At 49.3% G+C, this 25,300-nt stretch overlaps 1 protein-coding gene across 1 annotated transcript in view; it reads right to left on the reverse strand.

Moving 5' to 3' along the window:
* Positions 1-25,300, reverse strand: part of Cd99l2 (CD99 molecule like 2) — a 51,171-nt gene that overhangs the window by 4,350 nt on the left and 21,521 nt on the right. The window contains exons 6-10 of the mRNA XM_010639122.2: positions 22,526-22,597; positions 22,342-22,428; positions 11,809-11,871; positions 1,398-1,436; positions 953-1,072 (exon numbers count right to left, since the gene is read on the reverse strand). Coding sequence (XP_010637424.1) covers positions 953-1,072; positions 1,398-1,436; positions 11,809-11,871; positions 22,342-22,428; positions 22,526-22,597 — 381 coding nt within the window. The remainder of the gene's footprint in view (positions 1-952; positions 1,073-1,397; positions 1,437-11,808; positions 11,872-22,341; positions 22,429-22,525; positions 22,598-25,300) is intronic.

Consider the following 25,300-nt stretch of genomic DNA (forward strand, 5'->3'; position numbering starts at 1 on the left):
GCGAGGGGCGGGTCCCTAGGAGCGGGCTGGCACCCCACCACCCCTGCTGGCCGGCTCGCCTCCACCTGTCTGCCAAGGGAGTCCTGTGGCAGAAGCCAGCCTCACCCTGGTCCGCTGCCCACGATCTATGCAGGGCAGGGACGCAGTGGAGGGCCCTGTCCAGCAGCCGACCCCTGGGTGACCTGCCACCCGGGCCTGCAAGACTGAGGCACCGAGAGGGGCATGGCCTGGGCCGGGCTTGCGGCTCTTGTAGGCCTTGGCCCCTGATACTTCCTCTCCATGGCCTCCCACTCTACCCTCCTGGGGACACCCCACGTGCCGTGTCCCCTCTGCCACACAGGGCCGAGCCTCGACTTGATCAGGCTCTCCCAGAGCTGGCTGGCCATGGGGCCCTGTGCCACCCTGGCCTCAGGGACAGGAAGCCCTTTGTCCCTCTGGCTCATGGAGCCAAGCAGAGGCTGAAGCAACGTAGCCACACAGAGCCACTGGAGGCCAGGACAGCAAGAAAGGCAGCTCCATGAGCACCGACGGGATGGGACGGTGGCCCTGGGGATTCCTTGCCAGGCGATGGCTGGCCTGCAGAGCCTCACAACAGTGGTTTCTTTCATTTGGCAACCGCAGGAACCCGGGACAACTGCATTCTGGGCAGACTTTGGGTGAAGCCCATAGGCTCTCCGATTAGGGGAGCAGTACCTCTCCTGAGACAGAGTCTCACTATGCTGGCCTTGACCTCATTGGGACCCTCCTGCCTCAACCATCCCAGCAAGCACTGGGACACCACACCCAGCAATCTCCCCACCACTCTGCTGCTCTCTCTGGCCAGAGGAGCAGTCAGCACTGCACAACTGTGAGCCCTAGCTTTTGGGATTAAGGGGTTGCTGAGCAGGGTCCGCTCCCCTCTGGTGAGATCACAGGCCACACGGACATCTCTGGGTGGCCCCGAGGCACTTACGCTGGATGCTGAAGCAGAACTTCTTCTGCTGGTAGGAGATGTAGCTGGACACAGCGCCGAAGAGGGCCATGGCCAGAGCACTGGCCACGCCGGCGATGGTGCCAGTCTCCACAGACAGGCCTGGCATGGGAGGATGGGTGCGGGGTCAGGCCCAGGACGTGGGGGTCTGGCAGTCTGTCTCCCCCAGCCTGCACCCAGTCCTCAGGACAGGCGGCACATTGCCCTTCAGGGCCGCTGAGCACCTCCAGTCTCCGGGAGAGGCTTCCTCTCTGAGAAGCACAAAGGCAGACACGACAACAGTGCCGTCCCATCTGGGACCGAGGGTCCCCACAGGGCTACCAGCCTGGGATCCAGATGCTCAGGCTGCCCTCCCCCCAACCCTGTGGCCTCAGGACTATGGGAACCATGTTCCTCCCAACAGCAAGATCACTGTGCAGACACCCACCGGATCCGGGGTCGTCACTGCTGCCGTAGCCACCGTCACCTGGAGGGAGACAAGAGCACTTAGTATCCACTATGACCCCAGACTAGCCAGTTCCGGGCCTGGTGAAGCAGATGACAGCAGGCTTCTGCCAGACTAACAAGGCCTGCTTTCATCTTTTGTCATTGTTGTCTTGCTTTTCTTTTTTGAGACAGGGCCTCTCAATTTGTGCAGGCTGGGATGGAACTCAGAGGCTGGGATGGAACTCAGAGACTCCTGCCTCAGCCTCCCGAGTGCTGGGATGACAGGTGTGTGCCACCACACTGGGCTACAAGGTCTGCTTTCTTATGCCTACTGCCAGTGTCAGGGTGCTCACTGGTGGGCCACAGAGAGCATCCTTGTGTGGCTGAGGAAGATCACCAGTTCGTGCCCAGTGTGGGCAACTCAGCAAGATCCTGGCTCAAAAATTTTTAAAAATTCTGGAGATGTAGCTCAATGTGGAGGCCCTGGGTTCACTCCCTAGCATATCACACACACACACACACACACACACACACACACACACACACACACCCCAAAAGGAGTTGTCTGGGAGGAGACAATGAAGTTTCTTTTGTTCCCACCTGGGGCCAAGCATTTGCAAAGCTAGGAAAGCTGTGCATAGTCACTGCTGCTGGACGAAGCAGAGCCGGAAGGGGACACGGACACACAGCAGTGTAGAAATCACCGCGTCTGACCGGAGATGCCCACTGTCAGGGCAGGGACGCATCCCCCGGCGCTCCTCCACGAGCCGTTTCATCACTAGATTTCCAGGATTGGACTGAGTGACCTATGCTCTGCTTTCCTAACCTCCAGATAGAAGGCAGCTGAGTGTCCCCAGGTCTCCAACTCCAAGGGTCCCCAGTAACTGGGCCAGGATGTGGACTGGATTCTCCCGGCCCGTGGGCAAGAGGTCCTGTGCAGCTGGGGGAGAGAAGCAGGCACCTTAAGTCCTGCTCCCCTCTGATGGCACCGACTGACCGGAAGTTGGCTGGCCACACAGGCAGGCCATGGCCTCGGCTTGTCCCTACTGGGCTGCCAAGCGCTGCTTTTGCTCCCATAGAACGCACATGGCCAAGTGACAGGTCACAGGTCTCAAACACAGTGCCGCCCTTGGAAATGAGCTCCCAAGAGAAAGAAAAACACAAGACATTTCAGGATGTTTATATCACAACTGTAAATGTGACCCTAAAGCCACGAACCCCAAATGGAAGACTGTATCAAAGGACAAGCTTTGTTGTTTTTGTCCAGGAGCCTACTCCTGGAACAGGGTTCAGGGGTCCCAGACTGGGAGGGCAGGGCGCCGAATCACCAGGCAGACTCCCGGTTTGTGGAAGCTCCCGCTTCATTCAGCAAATGCACAGGTTTATATAGGGTAAGGTGGGGTGGAGCCAGGGTGGAGTCAGGACATTTGGCACAATGTTATTGGCCCCATGTTAGTTTTGGATTGTATGCTTTATGGGCTGCGGTGAATGGAGTCAGGACTTTAGAGGTTTTTGAGAGGAACAGTTTGTCTAAGGTCAGATCTCTACACACCCGAGGGGGCGGATTATTCCAGCCCTAATAGGCCTCCGAGTTTTCTCACGGGAGATGGGTGCGGCGCTCCTGACTCAGCCAGACATTAACCTGATCCTCAAAGCTTCAGCACAGAAAGTGCAAGATAAAAAAAAAAAAAAAAAAAAAGGATAAATTGAGTTCTGTCAAAGTTAAAAACTTGTTTCTAAGGACAGCATGAGGAAAATGAAATGACGACCTGGCCAAGAGACTGGTGTTGGGAAAACAAGGTACTTCCAGGCGGGAGAGGGGAGGAGAAGGGATGACATGGGAGAGGAACGGGAGTGGGGGGCAGATAACCGGGCGCAGGCACAGGCAGAAAAAGGGAACAAGGAGAAAGAAGACAGGACCTGAGGGCCAGAGATACACGGCCTCTGAACGTGCGGGGCCTTCAGTCTGTGTCATCAGAGAAGGGTGAAGCGGAACCCTGAGGCGACCCACGGAAAGGAGAGGGGAGTGAGGGAGACGATGGAAAGAGGCAAAGGAAAAAAGGGAAGAAAAGCTGCTGACAAGGGTGCGGAAAGCCAGGAGTGTCTTGAGCTGCTGGTGGGGACATGACAGTGTCCAGCTGCTGTGGGACACTGCGGGACAGTTTGGTGGCACCTTGCCATGTTGAATGCGGAGTTATGACAACTGTGCTGTGCCCTGCTACGGTTCGGATGTGGAAACAGTTCCCAGGTCATGCGGCAATGCTGTTTGCAGGTGGGGCCCCTCGGAGGGGATGAGGAGGGCCCGACGAGCGCTGGGATTCATGATTAGAGGGACAGAGACCGGAAGCAGCCAGGTCACCGAGCACTTTCTGAAGCCCCTGTTCTCTACTGACACTCGGTAACAAACACAGCACCGGAAAACAGGCCGAGACCACTGCAAACACCCACATACAAAGCTGTACACGGGAGTCCTTCGCAGCACCACTCTTAAACACTAGAAAGTGGAAACAAAGGGAAAATCAAAATACACCGAGGGTCTACGAAGACACGGAGAAAGCACTTCACCTCCCTCGGATTCAAAGATCACAGAAACGACAGCCCGGAGCAGGCACCTGCTCACCTCTGCGTGAGGGTGAGGCCGCGTCCTCCTGCCGGTGGACATGTTCAGGTACGGCTGAATAAAGCCCAGTTTCCAAAGGATAGCACACTCGCTTTATTTTTGAAAAGACAACAGAAGGGTCTTGAGCTGCACTGTCGTGGCTGCCTCAGTGTCCTGAACTGATTTTGAAACGTTTATGAGCCCACCTTTCTGTGGGTGGCCCTAGGCAGCAACGTGCCCCACATTTTTTATCGCACCTTGTAAAGACAGGAAGAAGGGCTCCAGAGCCGCTGCAGAAAGGGGAAGAACGAAGCAGAAGTGAGGGGGATTCATGAAAACGTGTCTTTTACTGTGATAATTTTTTAAAAATATTCACTTTCATTGTATTGTTTCATCACCCCCGTAAGGCTCAGTGTAGAAAAAGTACCCCAAGAACATATGCCAGAGTGTTACAGGCGATTCTTCGTAGACAGTGAAGCAACGAACAAGTATTTGTTCTGTAACTCTAGGAAAGTTTCAAACATGCAGGACCTGTCCACTTCTCCACACAGCAGGTGGCCCGGCCGGATCTTCCTCTCTCCAGAAGCTGACTCTGTGCCCACAGTAAGGTCACAGCTACTACCGGGGCTGCCCCTTAGCAAGGTAGGTGCTGCCCAGCAGGCCTGGGGCTGGGGGCTCTGCAGCTATGGCAACCAGCACTCCAAAGGGACCGGTAGCCATGGTGAGTGCCATCACTATAGAAACCCGGTGGCACCCAGGGAGAGGGTGTACTGCGAGGGCGGGCAGTGGATGGGAGAGCGGCCCCGGATTCCGGCTCCTCCGCTCCGGGCTCTGCTGCCAAGTGGTGACGCTGTGACACCCGCAGCTGGTGGGCTTGGCTCTGCAGCCTCACGAGCCTCTCTCCTTTGTTAGTCATCAGGCTCGGAGACGCTGGCAGTGCGGCACTGTGCGTCAGCCCAGACCCCCGGTGGCCCAGACACAAAGGCAGCCATACACGCAGCGCCCACCTCTGATGGCAGCGCCCTGCTCACCCCGCGCCTGGCACATCCGGTTGCCAAGGACACAGGCATAGTTGTCGCTGATTGCAGAAATGCTGGGGGACATTTGGGAGTGTTCTGGACTCCCCACAAGACTCGGCTAGGGCTCTCAGATATTTTAAGGATGTGTTTTCATTAGCATAAAAGAGTGGCAGCGGAAACACGAAAGAAAACGACATTTACAAAAATACAAAGGAAAAAAAAACTTGCTTCAAATGACCAACGGTTACCAAGTCAAACGGAGCAGAAAAAGGAGGCCAGAAACAGCTGCCTGGGCCAGCTCCATCCCTCGGGGTGACAGGTGACAGCCTACAGGGGACCCGGCCCCTGCTCTCTCGTCATGTGTGCCGCTCTATCTATGCTGTGGGCCATGGGGACCGAGATGGGGACCCCAAACCACAGGTGTCTTACTCTTCCTCACAGGCTGTGAGGCTGCGGAGAATACAGAAGAAGCAACCCTTTCTCTAAAGACCCTCAGGATCCGGCGTCCCAATGCCCACCTCCAGTCCCATCACATCGGAGCTTCCAATGTCTAAACTAGGGGGCACACTGAGTCCATCACAGAAAGGGGCCATAAAATAAACAGAGTAAAAATGGAAGTGTTTTATTCCAAGACTCAGTAAAGAGGATGAATAAAGAAAATGTTAACCATCAATACGGTGACATATTATGCAGCCTGGAAAAGGAAAGAAATGCTGACTCCGGCTAGGACATTATGCTGAATAGAATAAGCCAATCCTGAAAGGCCGACCCACTCCACTTCTGTAAGGTTCCCAGAGCAGCCACACTCTCAGGCACAGGAAGCACAGTAGAAATGACTAGAGGCTGGTGGAGAGGTGGAATCAGAGAGTGACTGCCTCAGAGAGAGCATTTCTGTGTGGGGCCGCTAGGGTTTAGACATGGGAGGCGACAGGGACAGGAGGCTAGGCTAGATGAAGGCAGTACGTCCCAGGGGCGGGAGCTCGGGGACCACAGTTGGACTCTGCACCCTCCACTGCGCCATCTCTGCCTCAGAGCAGACGGCCATTGACTGAATCCTCCACAACTGTGAGCCAGGCAAACAGGTCCTCCCTTACGGTGTGCTGTCCGGAGTTCTGTCAGCCGGGGGAGATGAAAAACGTCAATGGGAGCATGTTTCAAAATGAGCTGGCTGTGGTGGTATACACCTGTCATCTCTGTACCCTGCAAGGCTGAGGCAGGAAGATCTCAAGTTCAAACCCAGCAAGACTATCTCAAAATAAAATAATGATAATAACAATAAGAAGAAGAACAACAAGGTGCCTGCCTCCCCCACACACAAAAGCTTAAAATGGTAAATTTTATGTTATGCATTTTACCACAATTTTTTAACATGAAAAGGTGGGTTTTTTACATTAAAAAAGTTTTTAAGCCTAACAGTGAACCTTAGGGGCCTGGAAGATGTTGGAAGATGGGAGGTCCAAGCAGAGCTCAAGCCCGAAGCCTACGCAAGAGCTCTTGTTTGTGGTATGGCAGAGAAAACAAGAACTGAAATTTCCCAGACAGGAGTGGCCGGCCTGTGGGGACCCCGGGGCGCACCGAGGGGACATCTCCAGTGGGTCTGCACGTGTGGCCTGGATGCAGCGGCAGGAGGTCAGGTCTGTTTGCATCTCGCCTCCGCGCTCTTGGCTCTGGCAGTAAACATATGTTCCAATTGACTCTAGCAGGATGGTGCACACCTGTTATCCCAGCACTAGGGAGGCTGAGGCAGGAGGGTTGCTATGAATTCCAGGCCGGCCTGGGCTACATAGTGAGTTCAAGGCCAGCCTGAACTACATAACAAGACCCCATCTCAAAAATCAAAACCAAAGCAAAGAAAAGCAAGGCAGCGTTTCTGCACAGGAACCCTCAGTGGTAACCAAGGGGACCCGTCATGTAGGTGCATGCAGGGCCAGGAGGTGGTGAGCAGAGAAGGGAATCAGCATGCGGAACTGCTGGGACCTTGAAGGGAAGCTGAAGAGTAGCACTCCCTGCCACCCAGGCTCTGAGTCCTGACTGGAAGAACTGACCCTTAAGCCCTCGCTCTGCAAGTGTCAGAGGTTCAGGAAACGCCGGAGGAAGCAAGGGAGGTGAAACACCTGGCCAGGGTAGAGAAGAGCAGAGGGCCCCAGGCAGATCCCAAGGAGCAGAGAGCAGGGGGCTGCTGCCATGGAGAGGAGAAGCAGCGGCAGGGCATCCCCCCGCAAGTCCAGCATTTGGCTCCTGTGTCAATTTATCAAGCTGTGGCGGGGGAATCCTCCTGCCTCGGCCTCCTAAGTGCTGGGATGACAGGTGTGCACCACCTCACTGGGCAGTTTATCAGGTCAGTGAGGGTGATCTGGGGTTGCTAAGGGCACATCTCCTCACTCCAGGTTCATTGCCAGAGAAGAAGAGATGCAGGCATCACTGTGGCTGCTCCCAGCGTGTCCTGGCCACCACCTGCACTTCTCTACCCTGTTACAGGCATGGTGTGGCAGGCGCGTGTCCTCCATGGTTCCCACGGCCGCATGGAAGCAGGGGCACGGAAGGGCCTGGCTTGAGCTGGGGTACAGAGGAAGACTCAAGATAGGAGGGAAAATCAGGTGCCAGCCTGGACAACCTAGCACAACCGTGTCTGAAAAACAAACACAGGTGCCGGGCATGTTGGCACACGCCTGTCATGCCAGCCCTTGAGAGGCTGAGGCAGGGGGATCGCTACAAGTTCCAGGCCAGCCTGGGCTACACAGTGAGTTCATAGTCAGCCTGGATTCCATAGGGAGACCCTGTCTCAGAAAACCAAAACCAATCAACCAAACAAAAACAGAGAGGGAAAAGACGGAAGGAAAAAGGCCTTCTGGCAGGAGGGAGACAACTGTGCCCAAGCTCAAGCTCACTGTGGCCTTTAGGCCCAGGTTGTCATCACCTTCCTCCCCCAGGCCTCTTAGCAGCCCATTCAACTGGCTGCAGCTGCCAAAGGGAACCCACTTGCCCAGGACACTGTCCTTAACATGGCGATCTAGGCAACAAGCTACCCACCAGTCACCAGCTAGAGAGTTCGTCCGGGTGAGACGACCACAGGCAGCGGAGTAAGCCTTTACAGTCTTGGCAGCCCTGGTGGCCCAGAAGAGACAGTGTAGCACACAGGGACCAAGAGAGCAGAAGAGATCCACCCCACCTGGGGCACTACCTTCCTACAGGGACCAGGAGCCAGCTTGGCTCAGTCCCACAGAAATGAACTCGCAGCGGAGCAGTCTTAAACCACTCCTGAAGACACAGGAGAGCGGCTTGGACGTGCTGCAGCAGGATTTACAGACCCGCACACACAACAAACTGATATGCTCAACCATAAAAACGAATTTCCATTCTGCAAACAACCCTGTGCAGGAAAGGGAAAGACAAGCCACAGGCTGGGAGAAAATGTTTTCAAGAGTAGAGCTGCAAAAGGTCTTGGGACCCGGATTACATAAAGAACTCCTGCAAGTCAACAGAAAGAATACAAATGACCCAACATTAAAAACGGGGAAATAAAATGAACAGACTTCACCAGGGAATGTAGAATAAGAAAACTAAAAAATGCGCTGGGGAAGCCACTCAGGGATAGAGTGCTTGCCTGGCGTGTGCAGGGCCTTACACTCGATTCCCAGCACCGCACACACATGCACACATGCACACTCGCGCGCGCACACACACACAGCTCGACATCATTTCTCATTAAGGAAACGCAAGTGTAAACAACAGAGAGATACTACTCTGCATCTCTTGGAAACTGCAACTTGAAAAAGCTGCCAAGGATGTGGAAAAGTGGGAAGTGCCACCCACTGCTGGGGCAAGATGGCGCAGCACGGGAGAAGGCAGCACAACAGCTGACTGAAAGGCAAACACCAGCCTGCCAGCGACCCGGTGCTATTTACCTACGCGAGCTGCGGCAACCTGTACACAAACCCGTGTGGAGACCTTCAGAAATGTTGCAGCAGGCAGCCTGCAGCAAGTGCATGGGTACACACAGAACTTCTGCAAAACAAAGCAAGCGCTGTAAAGCTCATGACTGAGAAGTCATGGGGTGCACATCTGAGATTTCAATATAGGGCCCTGAGGAAGGCGGAAGCGGGGAGACAGGAAGCGGGTCATCCACTGCACAGAGAGAAGACAGAGTGGGCTTCAGACAGGATGGCAGCGGAGGACGCGCAGAAGGGGATCGCTCTGTCCTGTGCCTAGCTGGGAGACACGAGACTTTGGGCCTTTGTCTATATCACAAAGAGTGAACCTTACTATCTACAAGCAAGGTGACAAAAGCAAACCCTGCCAGGTGGGTGGGGACACCTCAGGTGGAATGTCAAGTGACAAATCACCCTACTGAGAGGGCGGCAGAGGGCGAGATGGCAGAGGTAACCAGGGAGAGTGACGGCAAGAGAAGCCAGAGGGATGCTGGGCTCGCTGGTGACGCTTTTTCAAAAGGAGACAGGTTCATGATGGGGACACTGCTACCTGGGTCAGGGGCCAGGGCCCCGGCCGCCAGTGTGTGTCTGGGAGGTGGTGTCGGGTTAGGCCCTCACACAGGCGACACGCAGAGCTCACTGCCTCTCCCGCACGCCACACGAAGGTGGCCAGGGGCCGGCGGGAACTGCCGACCTCCCTGCCGCAATGCTCTGGAAACGAGCGCCACAGAGCTGTGAACACGCTCATGTCGCAGCTCCCAGTCCCTTCCCCGTCCCCCTGGCAGTGAGCGGGGAGGGCAGACTGTCAGGAGAAGGCGATCGCAAAGTCACAGGACAGAGGGCTGGGACCACCAGGACATCACCATGAACCACAGTGGGCAGGAGAAGCCCACACGCACCTTTAGAGAAAAGCACTGTCCCCCAGCCGACATCTGGAGCGCCGGTGGGCCAGGAACAACTCCACGGCAGCTGACATACTTCAGAGATGCACCCAAAACACAGCTGAAGCCACATCCCTGAGACGCAGGCGGGGAACATACTCATCCGGGTTCTTTTTCCAGCACATCTCAGGGCCCTGACCTGTGCGAATCACAACCAGGTCTCAACCTCTCGCTTGTCCTTTCTGCCAGGGTGCCTGATCTTCTGTCACTGCTATTCACAGGAACAGAGGCCGTAACTGAAGCTAACAACAGATTATGCTTTACTAGAGGAGTTCCAACGTGAGCCCGATTAAAGAAGGTCCCAGCTCTTCTGCTTTGTTGAAACAAGCCCTGTTGTGAAGAAAAGCCCGACATCCTTCAGACCTTCAGCCTGGCCTCAGCTCCCAACTGGAAATGCCACCCGTCACCTGGGAGTACCTGGCTAATTTGCTCCATGTTCTCCTGATACCGTGAGTCTCATTTTGAGGCTCACAGGACTTTTTCCTAAAGACGACCCCATGCGGGAAGGAGTTTCGAAGGACAGGTTCGACGCTGGCCCAGCTGATCAGAACAGGAACTGGTCCCACACAAGGAGCACCCTGCTCTCTCTTGAAAGGAGCCTGGCCTGCGGGGTTCAGGGTGCTTGTGACACCCAGGTTAGGGCCCAGGTTATAGCCACTGCTTACATCCATGCATGTGACTGCAACAGGTACAAGCTCTGGCCACAAGTCACAACAGTAGGCTGTTTTGCCACATTAGCACGTCTGGCTGGTAATCCTCGACGCACACAATGGAAAGTTTGCAGTCACCGGTAGTTTGGGAGAACTCAGAATGTGAGGGACCCTCTTGGTAGGGATGGTACCTCTCAGCCCCTTGACCACACCGATGGTCACTCCAGAGCACACGTGATGACATTTCGTAGATTTTCACGACGCACAAACATACACAGGCGTGCCAAGTGTGCCAAACTCTGCGCTATCGGCTTCTTGGTGGTGCACTGTGGTTACATAGGGCGCAATCCGCAGGGCAGCTGGGCTGAAGGCATACACAAACTCTCCCCAACTAGCTTTCCAGCCTGTCTTGAGTCCTACACTATGAGGTCTGATTAAAAAAATATGGCGAATGTCTAATTTAAAACAAATGTATTATAGTAAAAGACACGTTGTCATGAATCCCCTCAGAATCGTCCCCCTCACTTTGAGCACTCATCCGTCATTCTTAGCACTTCCTGCAGTGGCTCTGGAGTCCTCTTTCCTGAGGGTCTTTAGTTGCACCATCCTGGCTCCCTCCATATCCTGAATAGATTCAAAATGTCTGCATTTCATGGTCATTTTGATTTGGAGAAGAGCAAGAAGTCGCATGGTGCCGGATGTGGTGAGTAAGGTGGATGAGGACACAGTGTCCTGTGTTTATGAGCCTGGCTTTCTGCTGGACGGCGCTGGGCAGCAGCATTCACTGTATTTCTGATCACTCCTTAAAAAGACTCTCCCGAAAGAGGGCTCCAGACCCGCTTCAGGAAGTGGCAAGAAAGATGGAATAAGTGTGTTCAAAGCAGCAGCTGGAGTGTGGAGGACCACTGAGGGGGATCAAAGGCAATGTGTCCTTGATTGCAATACAATTTTTTTAAAAAAATGTAAACATTCACACTATATTTTGATCATACCACTCATTAAAGCCATCTTAAACAAATGTTTGTCACAACACGCTACTCTTCCATCTGCATGAGAGACAGGCTCTAGTCCCACGCAGACTCCGAGGACATGGAACGCCACCCAGGAGCAGCCGGGACGTGTGTGGCACGGCCCACACAGTTCCACCCAAAGGACCAGTGACTTGCACACAGGGGCACCTGGGGACCTCCTCACCTTTCCCAGTGGCTTGGAGAGGATGGTTCAGTTCAGCTTTGTAACCAGAAGGCACTTAACTGACAAATCAGCACTCCTACCTTTATTTTTATCAGGTCTGTAGCCACCACTTAGTGTGTCTTCAAGATCTTTGTCTGAAAACCCTAGAAAAAAAAAATATGCATTTCAATGACAACGCACATCAGCAATGCAACCTTACGGATCAGTGTTGCCCAGCATTCACAGACAAAGCCACCAATTCTGCCTAAGGGTGCCCTCGAGGCAGCGGGAACACAACTGGGTGCAAGGATCCCCTCAGCACCACAAGGTCCTGGGCTCCTTGCTCACAATGGAAAAGAAAACAGTTCCTTGATGAAGGTGGAGGTTCTAGAGGCTGTCTCCTGTCAGTGTAACCACCCCTTCGTGCCAAAGCTGAAGGGACTTTGCAGAGGTAATCATGCACAAGAAGCCAAGGGCACTGGTTGCTGGGGAGGCTGCAGCAGGAGGATTGCAAGTTCAAGCCTAGCTAGGGAAGACCCTAGCGCAAAAATAAAAATAAAAGGAGTTTGTGATATAGCCTGATGCAAACTGCCCTGGGCTCAATCCCCAGTACCCCCAAAAATAAATAAAGACAAAAGTACATCAGTCAAAAGGCAGATTACTGTGGGTAATCCTCACTTCATTAAATGGCCCTTTTAAAAGCAAGTTTTGGCTTTCCCTAAGCTCAGACACCAGAGGCAAAGAGTGAGTCTCTTTCTGCCCCCATCCCTGCCCCGCGGGTCTGCCAGTCTGTCTCACTCTCTCCTGCTGGTTTTGAAGAAGCGAGGCTGAAAGGAAATGTACTTTGTCCACAACCCCACGAATTTAGAGGAGACCCCGACCTCATCCCCACAACGCCTTGCCTGTAATATAACACTCAGCTGCCCGCCTGGCAGAGGAAACCGTGGGAGGGTAAGTGAGAGTTCTCTTAACTCTGGGAGCTTCCGGTGCCTTTTTAACGCAACAACTGAAAACTCACAGAGGAGTCCAGCAGAAGAGTTAGGGCGTTCCAGGAGGTGAAATGCAAAGTGTGTGCTGGGAGGCTGCTCCCCTGTGTGAGTGGGGTGGGAAGGGCTTTCCCACAGAGATGTAGGTGCTCATGCGAGCATGTGGTGCACTCGTGACTAAAGAAGGGCAGGGTCACACCTGTATCTAGGGAGCGGAACACCTCAGGCAGGCACTCCAAGGCCTTACTTTACACGTCAACGGACATTGACTAACAGTCTTGTCTACATTTGCGTTTTTATATTGACGAGTAGGTTAGAAGAACTCTTTATTAAATGGGACTAGTTTTACAACTACTGTGTAAGTATTAGCAAGAAGAAATTGGGTTTCATAAAACAAGGGAGCAGGTTTTGTTAGGTCGGGAAGTCTAAAGACACAATTCAAGCATGCCAAGTGTTAGCTTAATAGGGAATTGGGTGGAATTTGGTTTAAGTTGAATTTTTAATTACATAGAAAAGTTTTAGAATGAGTTGAGATGTAATTACTTTGCAGGTGCTAAGGGAAAAATTAGGATCCTATAAAATAAGGAGAACTTACTAGTTCAACAAGCCTAGGGATTTTTTAAAGATTTCTGTCTCTCTAAAATTAAAGTGAGCCAGGCGAAAAGTTGGTTTTAGCTAAATTTTTAATTGGGTTGGATTTCATCATTGACCCTCAATTGTACAGGGTGTGCCTCTTGTTTTGGGGGGTTGGCAAGAGTAAATCAACACATATGTTATGCCTGGTTGGCTTATATTAAGTAAAGTGTGTAATGGGTTCATTTAAGACTGGAAAACAGAGGTAGGGGGTTTCCGGAAATCATTTCTACTGAGTTACAGGTGTGTGTATGCACGCAGGTGCAGTTAGTACCTTAGGGTCTTTATGTAATATTCAATGTAAGTCCAGATACAAGTTAACTGACTGCCACTATGCCTTGGCAGCTGAGAAGCAGCATTCCCCCAAATTAAAAACTGCCCGACGAGTGACCCCACAGTCATGTGTGATGGAGGGTAATCAGTCATTAGTCCACTGAGGTGTCTTATTCGAGAGGAACACACAGCCATCTTAGGTTGAATGGCCCCGATGTAAGAATCAGATGCCAAGCACAGCTTCAGGAGAGAAACCTCCACAGCTTGGGCTAAGGACAAGAAGAGGGACGCTTTCTTGGAGGGTTGCTGGTTTCATGGAGATGAGAGATTAAGGGACCAAAATTGGAGGCCATATGCATGTTGACAAGGATTGGTTTGACTGTGCTACATAACATCAGTGCCATTATGTCCTATGTAACATTAATAAGGAAAGAAACGTACTTAAGAATATGGGTGTGGCCAGTAACTCAGATGTGAACTAGAGAATTAAATGGGCTACATCCTATGGAACAGTCTTATGTTCATGATTACAGACATGGGGTCAGTGTCTTGACATTGGTTAAACATACTTCATGGACAATAAAACATAGTACATTCTGCATGAGGGAAGAAGCAAAATGCATGATATACACAGGGTGTGAGAAGATGTGGTAAAAATAGATTATTATCTTCCCGATGCTTATATAACACTTAACACGGGATGGCCACCTGAAAGAGGGAGGGTCAGGGAACGGCTGAAGGAGAACTGAACCATTGGGTGCTGACTGGAGTTCTGGGCTGCTCCCTGGATTTCCTCCAGGACAGTGGTTTCTCTTTCTCATTTACAAGACTGGAGTAATTTGGCTCATACAGAGATAACTCTTCATCTGAGGTACTTATTTCTAACAAACTTGCTAATGGTATAAGAATTCAAATAATGAAGAAATATTCGGTGCTACTTGTCCCATAGTGGTGAAGAAGTGTCCAACTGGTTGGCCTCTGGCTCGTGTAAGTGTAATATTTGCTGCCAGGATTCAAAACAGGCACACCTCACTATTTACATGAGTGGTCTACAAGGCCAATAGCTAGATCAGGACTGAGGCACCAGGACGAATGTCTCCGAGTTTCCTGGGGAGTGATCAGAGGATTGTGTGTGCAAATAAAAATGTCACTCTGGCTGAATGGGGGAGAGTTTGGAGGTTTGCAGGTGTACAGTGATCTGGATCACCCAGAAAGTCAGGGGAGAATAGGATTAGTATTAGGAGCGCTAGAGTTGGGAACAGAAAGCCTAGGATTTCTTTCTTTGCTTGGTAGTAGTGGAATGAAATCTTGTCAGTCTGAGTGTATTTATACCAGATGGGTTATGTGATGGAGAAAGAGCTGGTGAAGAGCTACAATGGTGAGTGGTAGGATAAAGTGGAATGCAAAACAGTAGGTTACAGTTGCTTTGTCAGCTGAGAATGTGCCTCAGATTCATTCTACCACGTTAGTTCCCATGTAGGGGACAGCTGATCATAGATCAGTAGTAACTGTAGCTCCTCGAAATGATATCTGTCCTCGAAGTAGGACATAGCCTATAAACGCTGTAGCTCTAACTGAAAACAGCAGTACAAGCCCAAAAATTCCATTTTTGGGAAAGCGCAGGAGCTGTAATAAAGGCTTCATCCAACATGCAGAAACAGACGTAGAAAGATTGACATTGTTTGCATGGGGACAACAGATGATTCAGCCACGGTTTGCATGTAGGCAATGAAGTAGACGAGAAAGAGGTAGTTGTATCTGCTGAACTCTAACAGGGAGCCCAAGATTTTCATCGTGCTGAGACATTTGATAAGGCAGGTAAGTCACTGAATGAATGGCTGACAATTTTAATTAGGGGTGAGTTATTTGAATGTTGGTCATTAACATTGCTATAGTTGAAATGGCAATGATGACTTTTCATGTCATTCGTCATGGTTAAATTCCTTTTGGGAATTATGATTATATTCATTGTGCTTTTATTAAGTACTTTATTACAAATTTTGTTAAGTGTTTCTTCAAAACCTTTGCCCATCTATGGTGGACTGGATTTAATCTTAAGCGGTAGGGTTGTATGTGCTGCCGTATTAAATTTTGGGGACTCTCCCTCAGGCTCGATGGTATTTTAATTTATTTAGAGTGGTATTACTGGTGTTGGATTATGTATGCTACCATGATAGCGACAGTGAGGTACCCCGAAGCTTGGGGTTCGTGTGGTTATTTGAAGCGTGTCATTTTTAGGTTTATTAACTGGACTGCTGGTGGGTTTTGATTGATGAGAGTATGAGGAGTTGGAAATTATCACTGAATCCAACAGTAGAGGAGACTGAGTAATTTATGAGGAGGGAGGAGTCGATTTTCTTGCAATTAAGATTACTCGTGGGAAGTGAATTACTAGAAATAATGGCAGGATTACAGAGACCGAAAAAAGAAAGGAAATATAGTTTAAGGAAATAAAGCTTATAGCTTTTTGGCTTGGGGTGATAGTTGAGGCAATGATTTGAGTGTTAGAGGTACCTGGGGGCACTGTTTTTCAGTCAGATGAAGCCTACAAGGGCGGATGCTGTGTTTGGACTAGCTGATAAGATTTTGTGTGGTGATAGGTGGCGAATGGTTATCAGGAAATATCCCAAGAGATTACAGAAATTTGGAGTTTTTGAGAATTGAATTTTTAGGTTGTCAGTCGTTAGGTTTAATTCTATTGCGAGGGGAATTCCTAGAATAGTTAGGACAAGTGCAGATAATTTAAGTGCAGATTATTTGAGAGATAAAAGAAACCTGCAAAAAACGCTGCCGCCTGCTAGGCGTTTGCTATGGCTGCGTCTAGATGCCCCTGAAGCCTCATGTGGTCATAGGTGGGGCTTTTCGGAGCTGGCTGCATCTGGAGTGTGTGATGCTAGAACTGATTTATGGCGCAATGCGAGGCCCAAGGGCACTAGGATTAAGGGTGTGAGTGCTGCGAGCCCAAAGTATAAATAAGATAAAAGGGGCAGGGAGATGCAGTTATGGTTCCCTTGCCTGCTTGCTCTTGCTTTCTCCTGCCGCCATGAACGGTTCCCCCCCGCCATGTGCCGCCTGCCTTGGAGCCAGCTGACTATGGACTGAAGCCTCTACACACTGTGAGCTAGGCCTGCCTCCCTCCTCCAACTTTGGGGGTCGGGTATTTTGTTTCAGCCATGAGAGGGAACTGAGCGTTTGACTGAGTTGGCACAAAGAGGGTGCATGCGCTATGCATATGCAGATGGAGGGGAGATGGTGCTGGTGCGTGTGCGTGATGCATTTTCAACTCCGCACCCGGGCCCGTAAGCAAAGCCTGTGGGCATCTGTAAGCGCCAAGCTGCCGGTGGGCACAAGATGAGGTCAACGCCGTCATTCCCAGTGGGCCCTAGTTCTCAGATGTCTCCTTCCCCAGTGAGTGTAACAGAGCAGGGCAACAGGATGCAGGTGTGTGGAAACACCCGGTGTGGCCAGTTATGCCAGTGCTAAGCAGGGTTAGTCCTAGTCGGCCAGACGTGGGGATACGTGAGCTTTCCACTAGCATTTTGTGTCAGGGTGCACACAGCTATAGAGCGTAGCAACAGCCCCCAAGCATATCATTAGTGCTCGAGCAGTATTCTGCACCAATGGGTAGAAGCGAGTTCGCAGACAGACACCAGCAGGAAGGGAGCGGTGCTTTCCTACTACAGAGGGAAGTCAGGGTGGAGACCAAGTTGAGCCGATTAACCAGCTGCTACCAGTAATGGTCTGATTAATGGGCGAAGCCTGGCTCACGAGGAGGAAGTATTTACGGTAGTTCCCATGAATTAAAATGCACTGGGAACTGTGGCATAGACAGAAGGAATCTGGTATCTCTGAAGTGGGTGTGAAGAACTGCTTGGAGAGCTGCTGTATTACCACGTCTGGCTACGATGAGATTCCTGGACTTCTGACCCAGTGAGAAGCTGGAATAAATTTGGGGGCTTACTGCAATCAGTATTTCGATGAGAAACAGTTTGATCGATGCCTGGGTCAGAGTGCATATAGCATAAAGAAACTTGATTGATCATGTAACACTTGGTGCTAGAGACATGATTGGAGCTGAAGAACAGCCTAGCTTGAAACTCCAGGTTGGGTGGAGGGCTTGGATCGTTCGTTATTCGGTGCCAAGTGGAGAAAATTATTTCCTGACCTGAGGGTATAAATGGCAGTGTGAGAATCAGGCTGCATAAGAAAGCAGAGAGGATTGAGGTTTTATCATTAGTGGCAATAAGGACTGTGTAAATTGCTTACAGAAGTTGCGCTTGGTGCTAGAAGTGATAAAACAAATGAGGAAGAAAATGGCTTTATATTTTTATATTTGGAGTTGTACCAGTTTTTTTGGTTTCTAAAACCGACAGATTACTTCTATCCTTTCAAAGCTAAGAAAGCCTTGTTATTAGATAGGGAAGAATGGAGTTAGCAGTTGATGCTTACTTCTCAGGAAAGGGCGTCTTAGCTTCTATTACGAGATTCATAAACTCAGCTTTGACTTCAACTACACAGACAGTATAGAAATCCTAAAAGATAGGGTCGGAGGGGAAAGGTGTAAGGGCACCAAGGTGTTTCCCATGTGAAGGGCAGGACGTTACTGGCGTGCGACAACTCTTACTGAGTGGGGGACAGCCAGGCAAAACAACATGGACGATAGGAAGCCGGGGGTGAGTGGAAGGGCCACACTTCATGGAGTGTGGCCGGGAAGCGCCGGGTTTGCTGGTGCCATGTGACTTCCAGTCCGACAAGCAATCGGTGTTTGTCATGAGGATGCATCATAATGATACTGTGAGGATTGTGCCCATGTGTACTGATTCCTCAAGGTGAATGGCGAACACAAAACAAGAAAACAGGATTAGAGATAGTGGGACGCTATGAGGTCTGTGGTGGGTCCAGCGTGGTGGTGACACACTTTGCGCCATGGCCCTGGTGTGACAAGCTGCTCAGCCTATGCACGCAGCACTTGGGGCCTTACACGTGCTTGTGGTAATCACAGCAGGAGACCATAGAATGGTATTTTTATCACAAAAACTATAATGCATGCAAAAACTATAATGCATGCTATCTAAGAAGATTACTGGATCAGAGCTGGGTGTGGCGGCGCGTTTGTAATCCCAGCACTCAGGAGGCTGAGGCAGGACGATCACTGAGAGTTTGAGGCCAGCCTGGGCTACATAGTGAGTTTGAGGGCAGCCTGGACTACACAGTGAGACCCTGTCTTAACCCCCCCGAAAGAGAAGATTATTGGATCAGGTACTTGATAATACTGAGATTTGAGAGTAAGTAAAAAATGTAGCGATCTGTTTGTATTTTGGAATAGATTAAAACTGTTGTGGGCTGCGGATTTAGCTTAGTGGATCTGCTGCCTGCCTCACAAGCCCAAGGACCTGAGTTTGATTCCCGGTACCACAAAAAAAAAAAAAAAAAAAAAAAAAAAAAAAAAATAAAAAAAAAAAAAAAAAACAAAAAAAAAACAAAAACCACAACTGTTTATTACTATTCTCTTTGATTTCCTTGTCTTGAGATAATGATCGAGGTGGGTTTACACACAGCTTCAAAGAGGACATAAAATAGAATTAGTTCTGTGGCCACGATGACACATTGTGAAGAGATCAGCAGTGCGATGCACCGATTTTCCTATTTGCCTGGCCCCTTGTATAGATGACACTGACTTCATTATTGGGGGAGGAGAGTGGTAGTGAGAAGTCAGTTACTGTGGACTGGTTTAGACAAGGCTGTGCAGTGGTGTGGATTCGGATTAGAGTATTAGGAGGATGCTGTAAGCGGAATGAGCATACTTGCCGGGAGAACTTTTAGCACTGTAGGAAGCTGAACTTTTGCGCACAGTCTAAACCCCATGTGTTACTATGACCAGTGGCGCTAAGCCCACAGCAGCCTCGCAAGCTGCACAGAGCATCACAGTGATTGGTCCGAGAAATAGATTCAGAGTTGTAATACCCCAAAAATATACACTGACAGTAGGGAAGATACAGGGAGGGCTCTGGAAATTACTGTGCTTAGGACAGATGCAATATCAGCTATGATGATCTTTAAGTAGATTGGGGGCATTTTGATAATTACAAGGAAAGTCCTAGTTTAATGAGTCAAAATCATTTGTTTGGGCTCAAACCAATTACCAAATCGAACTCTCTTTAGTCTTTTTAGGAGCCTTTCATAGGCCAGGCCTAGGGCTAAAATAAAGATTGGGACCAGGGCTCCAGTTGAATTAGGGTCATACTGTTTGTTTGCGATGCTTGTGGGAGAAGGAGGAGGACAGCAATTTCTAGCTCAAACAGCAAGAAAGTAATGGCTCCAAGGAAGAATTTTATAGAGAGTGCAAGGTGGGCAGATTCTATAGGGTCAAAGTTGCACTCAGTGGGCCTGGATTTTTTTCCCCATGTCCAATAAAGGCTCAGGCTGGCTGTGTAGCATAATGGCAGAGCATGTGCACAGCGTGCGTGAGGCCCTGAGTTCAATCGCCAGTGCCCCCAAGATCACCACCACCACCATCACCTCAAACTCCTGTACAGTAAAGGCTTGAGGTAGTCAGAATGAAGTGGTAATGAACAGAGTGGCTAACGTGGCACTGGTCGATAAGAGTAAAAAAACATGCTTATTGCTTTCCTTCGGGTTGAACTGAAACTGACCGGAAGTCAGCCGAACTACTTACTACTAAGAGAAGAACACTCTCTTCAATAAATTGAGACACAGAGTAGTACCTGTCTGTCAATGAAGTGTCAGATCCAAAGTGATGACTAGATGTGAAGTGGAAATTTAACTGATGCAGAAGACAAATGTTTCAGAAAATTCTGAGGCTTGGAGAAGTGGAAAATAAATTCTAAATGGGACTGAAAAGAAGGGCTAGAATTATGTTTTCTGTTCCCCTCTGTCCAAATGTGGTGAGCCCAGGCAACAGATACTACGATGATTCCGTATCAAAGACAATGAGCCTATGGTGGCCTTGGAAAATTCCTTCCCCCACTACATCTCAGCATCACTGACATGCTCTTAACAGGTGTGTTAATGACCCTAGAAGAACTGGGGTGTGTGAATGCAAATGAAACCACGTTACTTATGCTGATGTGAGCAGGGGGGGCCGAAAGTGCCCCTGTTAGTGGCCAGGGCCTTGGTGGGCCACTAGGCATTATCGTGTAGGTAAACACATCTGCCTGCATCAGGGCAACAGCAAATTCTACAGTTGTTGGAAGAACCGAGATGATAAATGGAATTAAAGAAGCGTGTGTGTGTGGGGGGGTAAGTGCAGTTAAGACACAGGCAGCCCGTCTGATAAGGTGTACTGTGTACTGGGTGTCTGGCAATAATGCTGGCTATAAGTCGAGTGGCTGGAGCTACAGATTGGCCAAACAGGTTAACGGCTTCCATAATTACTAGGACTGGAAAGAGTACACCCGGCATTTGTTGAGGTAAGAACGGCGCTAATGAGGACTCAGTGTCTGTGAGACCTATAGTAGGGCTGCTCTGCCTGAATTTATTGGTAGCACATACAACACAGGATCAAGTCCGTCCTTTCATGTTACGTATTACTACCCTTTAAGTAGAAGTTAGACTAGTTATTCTTGGAGAGAAAGAAGTCGATCATTGATGAGATGGTGAGGAGAAGGGAATAAATGTAGGAGAATGAAATGAGGAGAATAATAGGTAATCCTGTTATTGTAGGGGCAATGAAAGAGTCAAATTTTGGTTCATTTTATTTCTCAAGGAGTTTCATGTTTTGTTGTTTCAAAATTTGGGGTTGGTGGTTTAGGGAATAAGTGTGTATTGAAATTTTAATTGCAAGAGCAAAAATAGGCCAGATTTTAAAATGTACTTAATCAGAATAAATCACAGCTCAATAGAGAAGTAAATATGAGAATGCAGCTGTCTCCTACCAAGCCAAATATGATGAGAATTAACAAAAATGGAAGATAATGCCATTCCTCTCACTAAATTGTGTTTTTGTTTAGCCATGCACAATCATTTATCATAAAAAAGTATGTTATTTCTATTAGAGTGTATGGGTTGAGTGTTGTTCATTATAGATTTCAGATTTAAGTATGCAGATGATAAATACCGATAGGCATGACCCACACAAACTAAAGCTCTTGACCTTGTCAATAACTTAGGAAGCCCTCATGTTACCGACTCCAGGTCTGGAAGTACAGCCCGTGGAAAACCAGTGCCTAGCAGACATCGTGGAGGAAGGCTTTATTTGGTGGCCAAAGCTTAGAAAACAGAGAGCCCTGCTCACGAAATCAGCTGCTCCAGGGAGTTGCAGGCTACAGATGCAGGAGTGGGAGAAGGAGGGAGGGAGACAAGTAGCTAAAGGGGAGGCATATGAATGTCTTTGCCGGGACCAGCAGAGATCTCCAGAACACAGAGGCTAAGGCAGCAGAGGAAACGGACACAAAATGCAGGCAGCAAGGCCATGCCTTCCATCCCATGCCACTGCATCCCACCACCCACCAGACGGGAAGCGTCAGTGCCTGTAGTTACTCTACTGAAGAGTAACGTAGGCAACGGGAAGCGTGGTAACCCACGAGGCAGAGGTGTCATCTACAGCCAAGCTGCTGAGACTAGCCATGTGACCTCCACAATCAGTGAGTTTTAAGTCAACGAAGAGCAAGTGAGACTAGAAGGGCTCAGTTGGAGTTTCCCTGTAGCAATACAAAGACCAGAAAATGCAAGCAACACTGTTCTAGGGCTCTCTGCCAGGCAACAAGTGATTCCAGCACTCACCTTCGCCTCCTCCTGCGCTGGGCTTCTTTGGGCCATCATCTCGGTCATTTCTGTCATCCAAGGCATCAGCCAAGCTAAAGTCATCCACTTCCAGGGGCACAAACAAAAGAACCGGTCAGTGCGCTCCACTACAAGGGGCTCGTGTGCATGCGGCTTCTCGGCCTGAACCCACAGTGGCACCTACCTGCAGGGTTTGCGGGGGCCTTGGCTGCATCTGGCCTCCTGGTTGTGGTGGTGATGCGGCGGTCCCATTGCTCTGAAAGGTGAGGCAGACAGCAGGGGCACACACTTAATAACAAGACAGACAACCCTGAATGGGGCACTCTGGTGTCAGTTCCTGAGGCCCCTATATGTGACGTCCAAAGAGTCACAGTAAGATGGAGGCAGAAGAGATGGAAAAGGTTTAAAGGGGCCGGGGTCTGCTCCCTTTTCCTCAGGGAATGAGGACAGGGAGAAAGCCGTGGTTCCATGCCTGGTCAGGCACTGAGGAGCTGGCTTGAGCCCCGGGCTGGTGTTGATGACCGCATGGCCCAGGGAGGGCCAGAGCTCCAGCAACGATCCCCGAGAGCTCCAAGCTGCAGTTCTGCATGGTCAGCCTGGGGCCTGGGCCACAGACAGCCCTGCCCAGGACAGACTGGGGCTACGTTCCCCGCAGAGCATGGAGGGGTCTTAGGGACACACCGTGTATGTAGGTGTGGTCACTAGTGTAATGATTTGACCTTAGGGTACAAAACCAGTCCTTCAAAACTATGGCCTCCATTCATGTCAGCGACACAGCACGCGTTTCCCGTTTCCAATGGTTTCTCTTGAATTTCCAAAGACTACGCCCTAGTTATTCCTAGTATTGAAGGCAGCAGAAGAGAGAAAGGCCGTCATGGGGCTGCACACGGCCTGCACCCAACGAGAAACAGCAAGCTTGCACAGCGAAAGCCTCAACAGGTTTTACACTAGTAACAAAGTGATCCCTAAACTGCCTATGGCTCTTCCAAATGCATTACCCACCTTTTTGTTTGTTTGTTTGTTTGTTTGTTTTTGCATTGCCCATCTTTTTTGGAAAAGGCCTTGGTGGTCTCTTTGAATCCAAAAATATAGGCCAAAATCTTCTACAAAGTAAATGTTAGAACAGTGCAGGAAACCATGGCTCAACCTATCTCACTGTGAGGAAATGGAGGACGCCCCACGAGCAGGGGGACAACAGAATGACAAAAGGGCCAGCCGATCCACCGGGAAGACATGCCCATCCTGAATGCATATGCACCTCCTGAAAACAATCCTGACAGAGCTGCAAAGAGAAACAAATCCCACAGTTCTGCCTGGGGAGTGTGACACTCCACTCTCCGCAGGTGGCAAAACTGCTAGACTAAAATACTGCACGGATAGGGAAGGACGATAGAATGCCGAGACCAAGGGGGATTTCGCCGGCCATGGAATATCCGCCAACAGATACCGTCTCCTGGACTAGGAGACAAACCTCGGCCAGGCTCCGAGAGAGTGGTGCCTCTGACTGTCTGAATCACAACTAGACACATGGAAAATACAGAGAAAAGACAATATCTAAACATTTGGAAATTAAACAGCATACATGTAAATAAAAGTCACAGTTGCTAAGGAGATTTTTTTAAAATGTAGAGAACTAAGTGAAAATGAAACCGCAACTTATCAAAATCTGTGCAAAGCAGTTAGTGCAGTGCTCAGAGGGAAGTTTATAGCAATACAGGCTTAGAGATGAAGGTCTCAAATCAATAATCCAAGGGCCAGGGATTTAGCTCAGTGGTTCCACTGCCTGCCTCACAAGCACAAGGTCCTGAGTTCAATCCCCAGTACCAAAAAATAAAAATAAAAAAGAGCTGATCAAATCAATAATACAAGTTCTTAACTCAGTATACTGTCAAACCAAAGCAAGCAGATGTAAGTAATAAACACAAGAGCAGAAATCAATGAAAGTGAAAATAGGAAAGTGATATGCAAAGTCAATGAAAAAAAAGCCTGTTCTTTGAAAAAGTATAATTTTGATAAACCCCTAGCCTTACCAAGAGACATAAAAGGAGAGGTAGTAATACACTGATGTGAGGAGTGAAATGAGAGATTGTTCCCAGTTCTGCAGCCATTAAGCATGATGGGATGCGAGGGACAAATGTGTGCTCGTATATTTGATGATTTGGAGGAAACATAACAATATCTCAAAACTACCAGAAGCCTAACGTTGTTACTATGACTACACAACCCAAGGTGATCTTTGGATTCAATTTAATTGATCAAAATCCCAATGTCGTTTTTTGTAGAAATTGACAAATCAGAGTAAAATTCAGAGTCAAAAATAGGCTTGAAAAAGAATGCATTTGGAGGACTCACACTTCTGATCTCAAAACTAACTACAAAGTTATTATCATCAAAACAGCATAGTACTGACAGAAGAACAGACACATTCTATTCTACCGACAGAATAAAAGCAAGAGGTCCCAAAGAAACTCTTGCTTATATGGTTAAAAGATTCTCAACAAGGATGCCAAGACCATTCATTCAATATGGAAAGGATGATCTTCAACAAATGGTGCTGGGAAAAGGACATCACATGCAAAAAAATAAAACTGGACCATTACCTTATACCAGATACAAAAAATAATGTCAAAAGGATCAAAGGCCTAAACATAAGGCCTAAAACTAAAAAATTCTTACAAGAAACCATGGGGGGAATCTTCATGACGTTGGATTTGGTGATTTCCTGAATACAATACGAAAAGCACAGGCAGCAAAAGAAATAATAAATACATTGGTCATCCTAAACACTTTAAAAAGTCGTGCAAAGGACATTATTAAGTAAAAAAGACAACTCACAAGAATCAGGGGAAATGTTTGCAAATCCCCTATGTAGTAATGATTAGTAGACATATATAAGAAGCTTCTACAACTCAACGACAAAAAACAATACAACCAGTACAATATTAAAATGGCAAAGGAC

Source organism: Fukomys damarensis, unplaced genomic scaffold (genome assembly GCF_012274545.1).
Source record: "Fukomys damarensis isolate Sample0158 unplaced genomic scaffold, DMR_v1.0_HiC HiC_scaffold_39, whole genome shotgun sequence".
Lineage (NCBI taxonomy): Eukaryota > Metazoa > Chordata > Mammalia > Rodentia > Bathyergidae > Fukomys > Fukomys damarensis.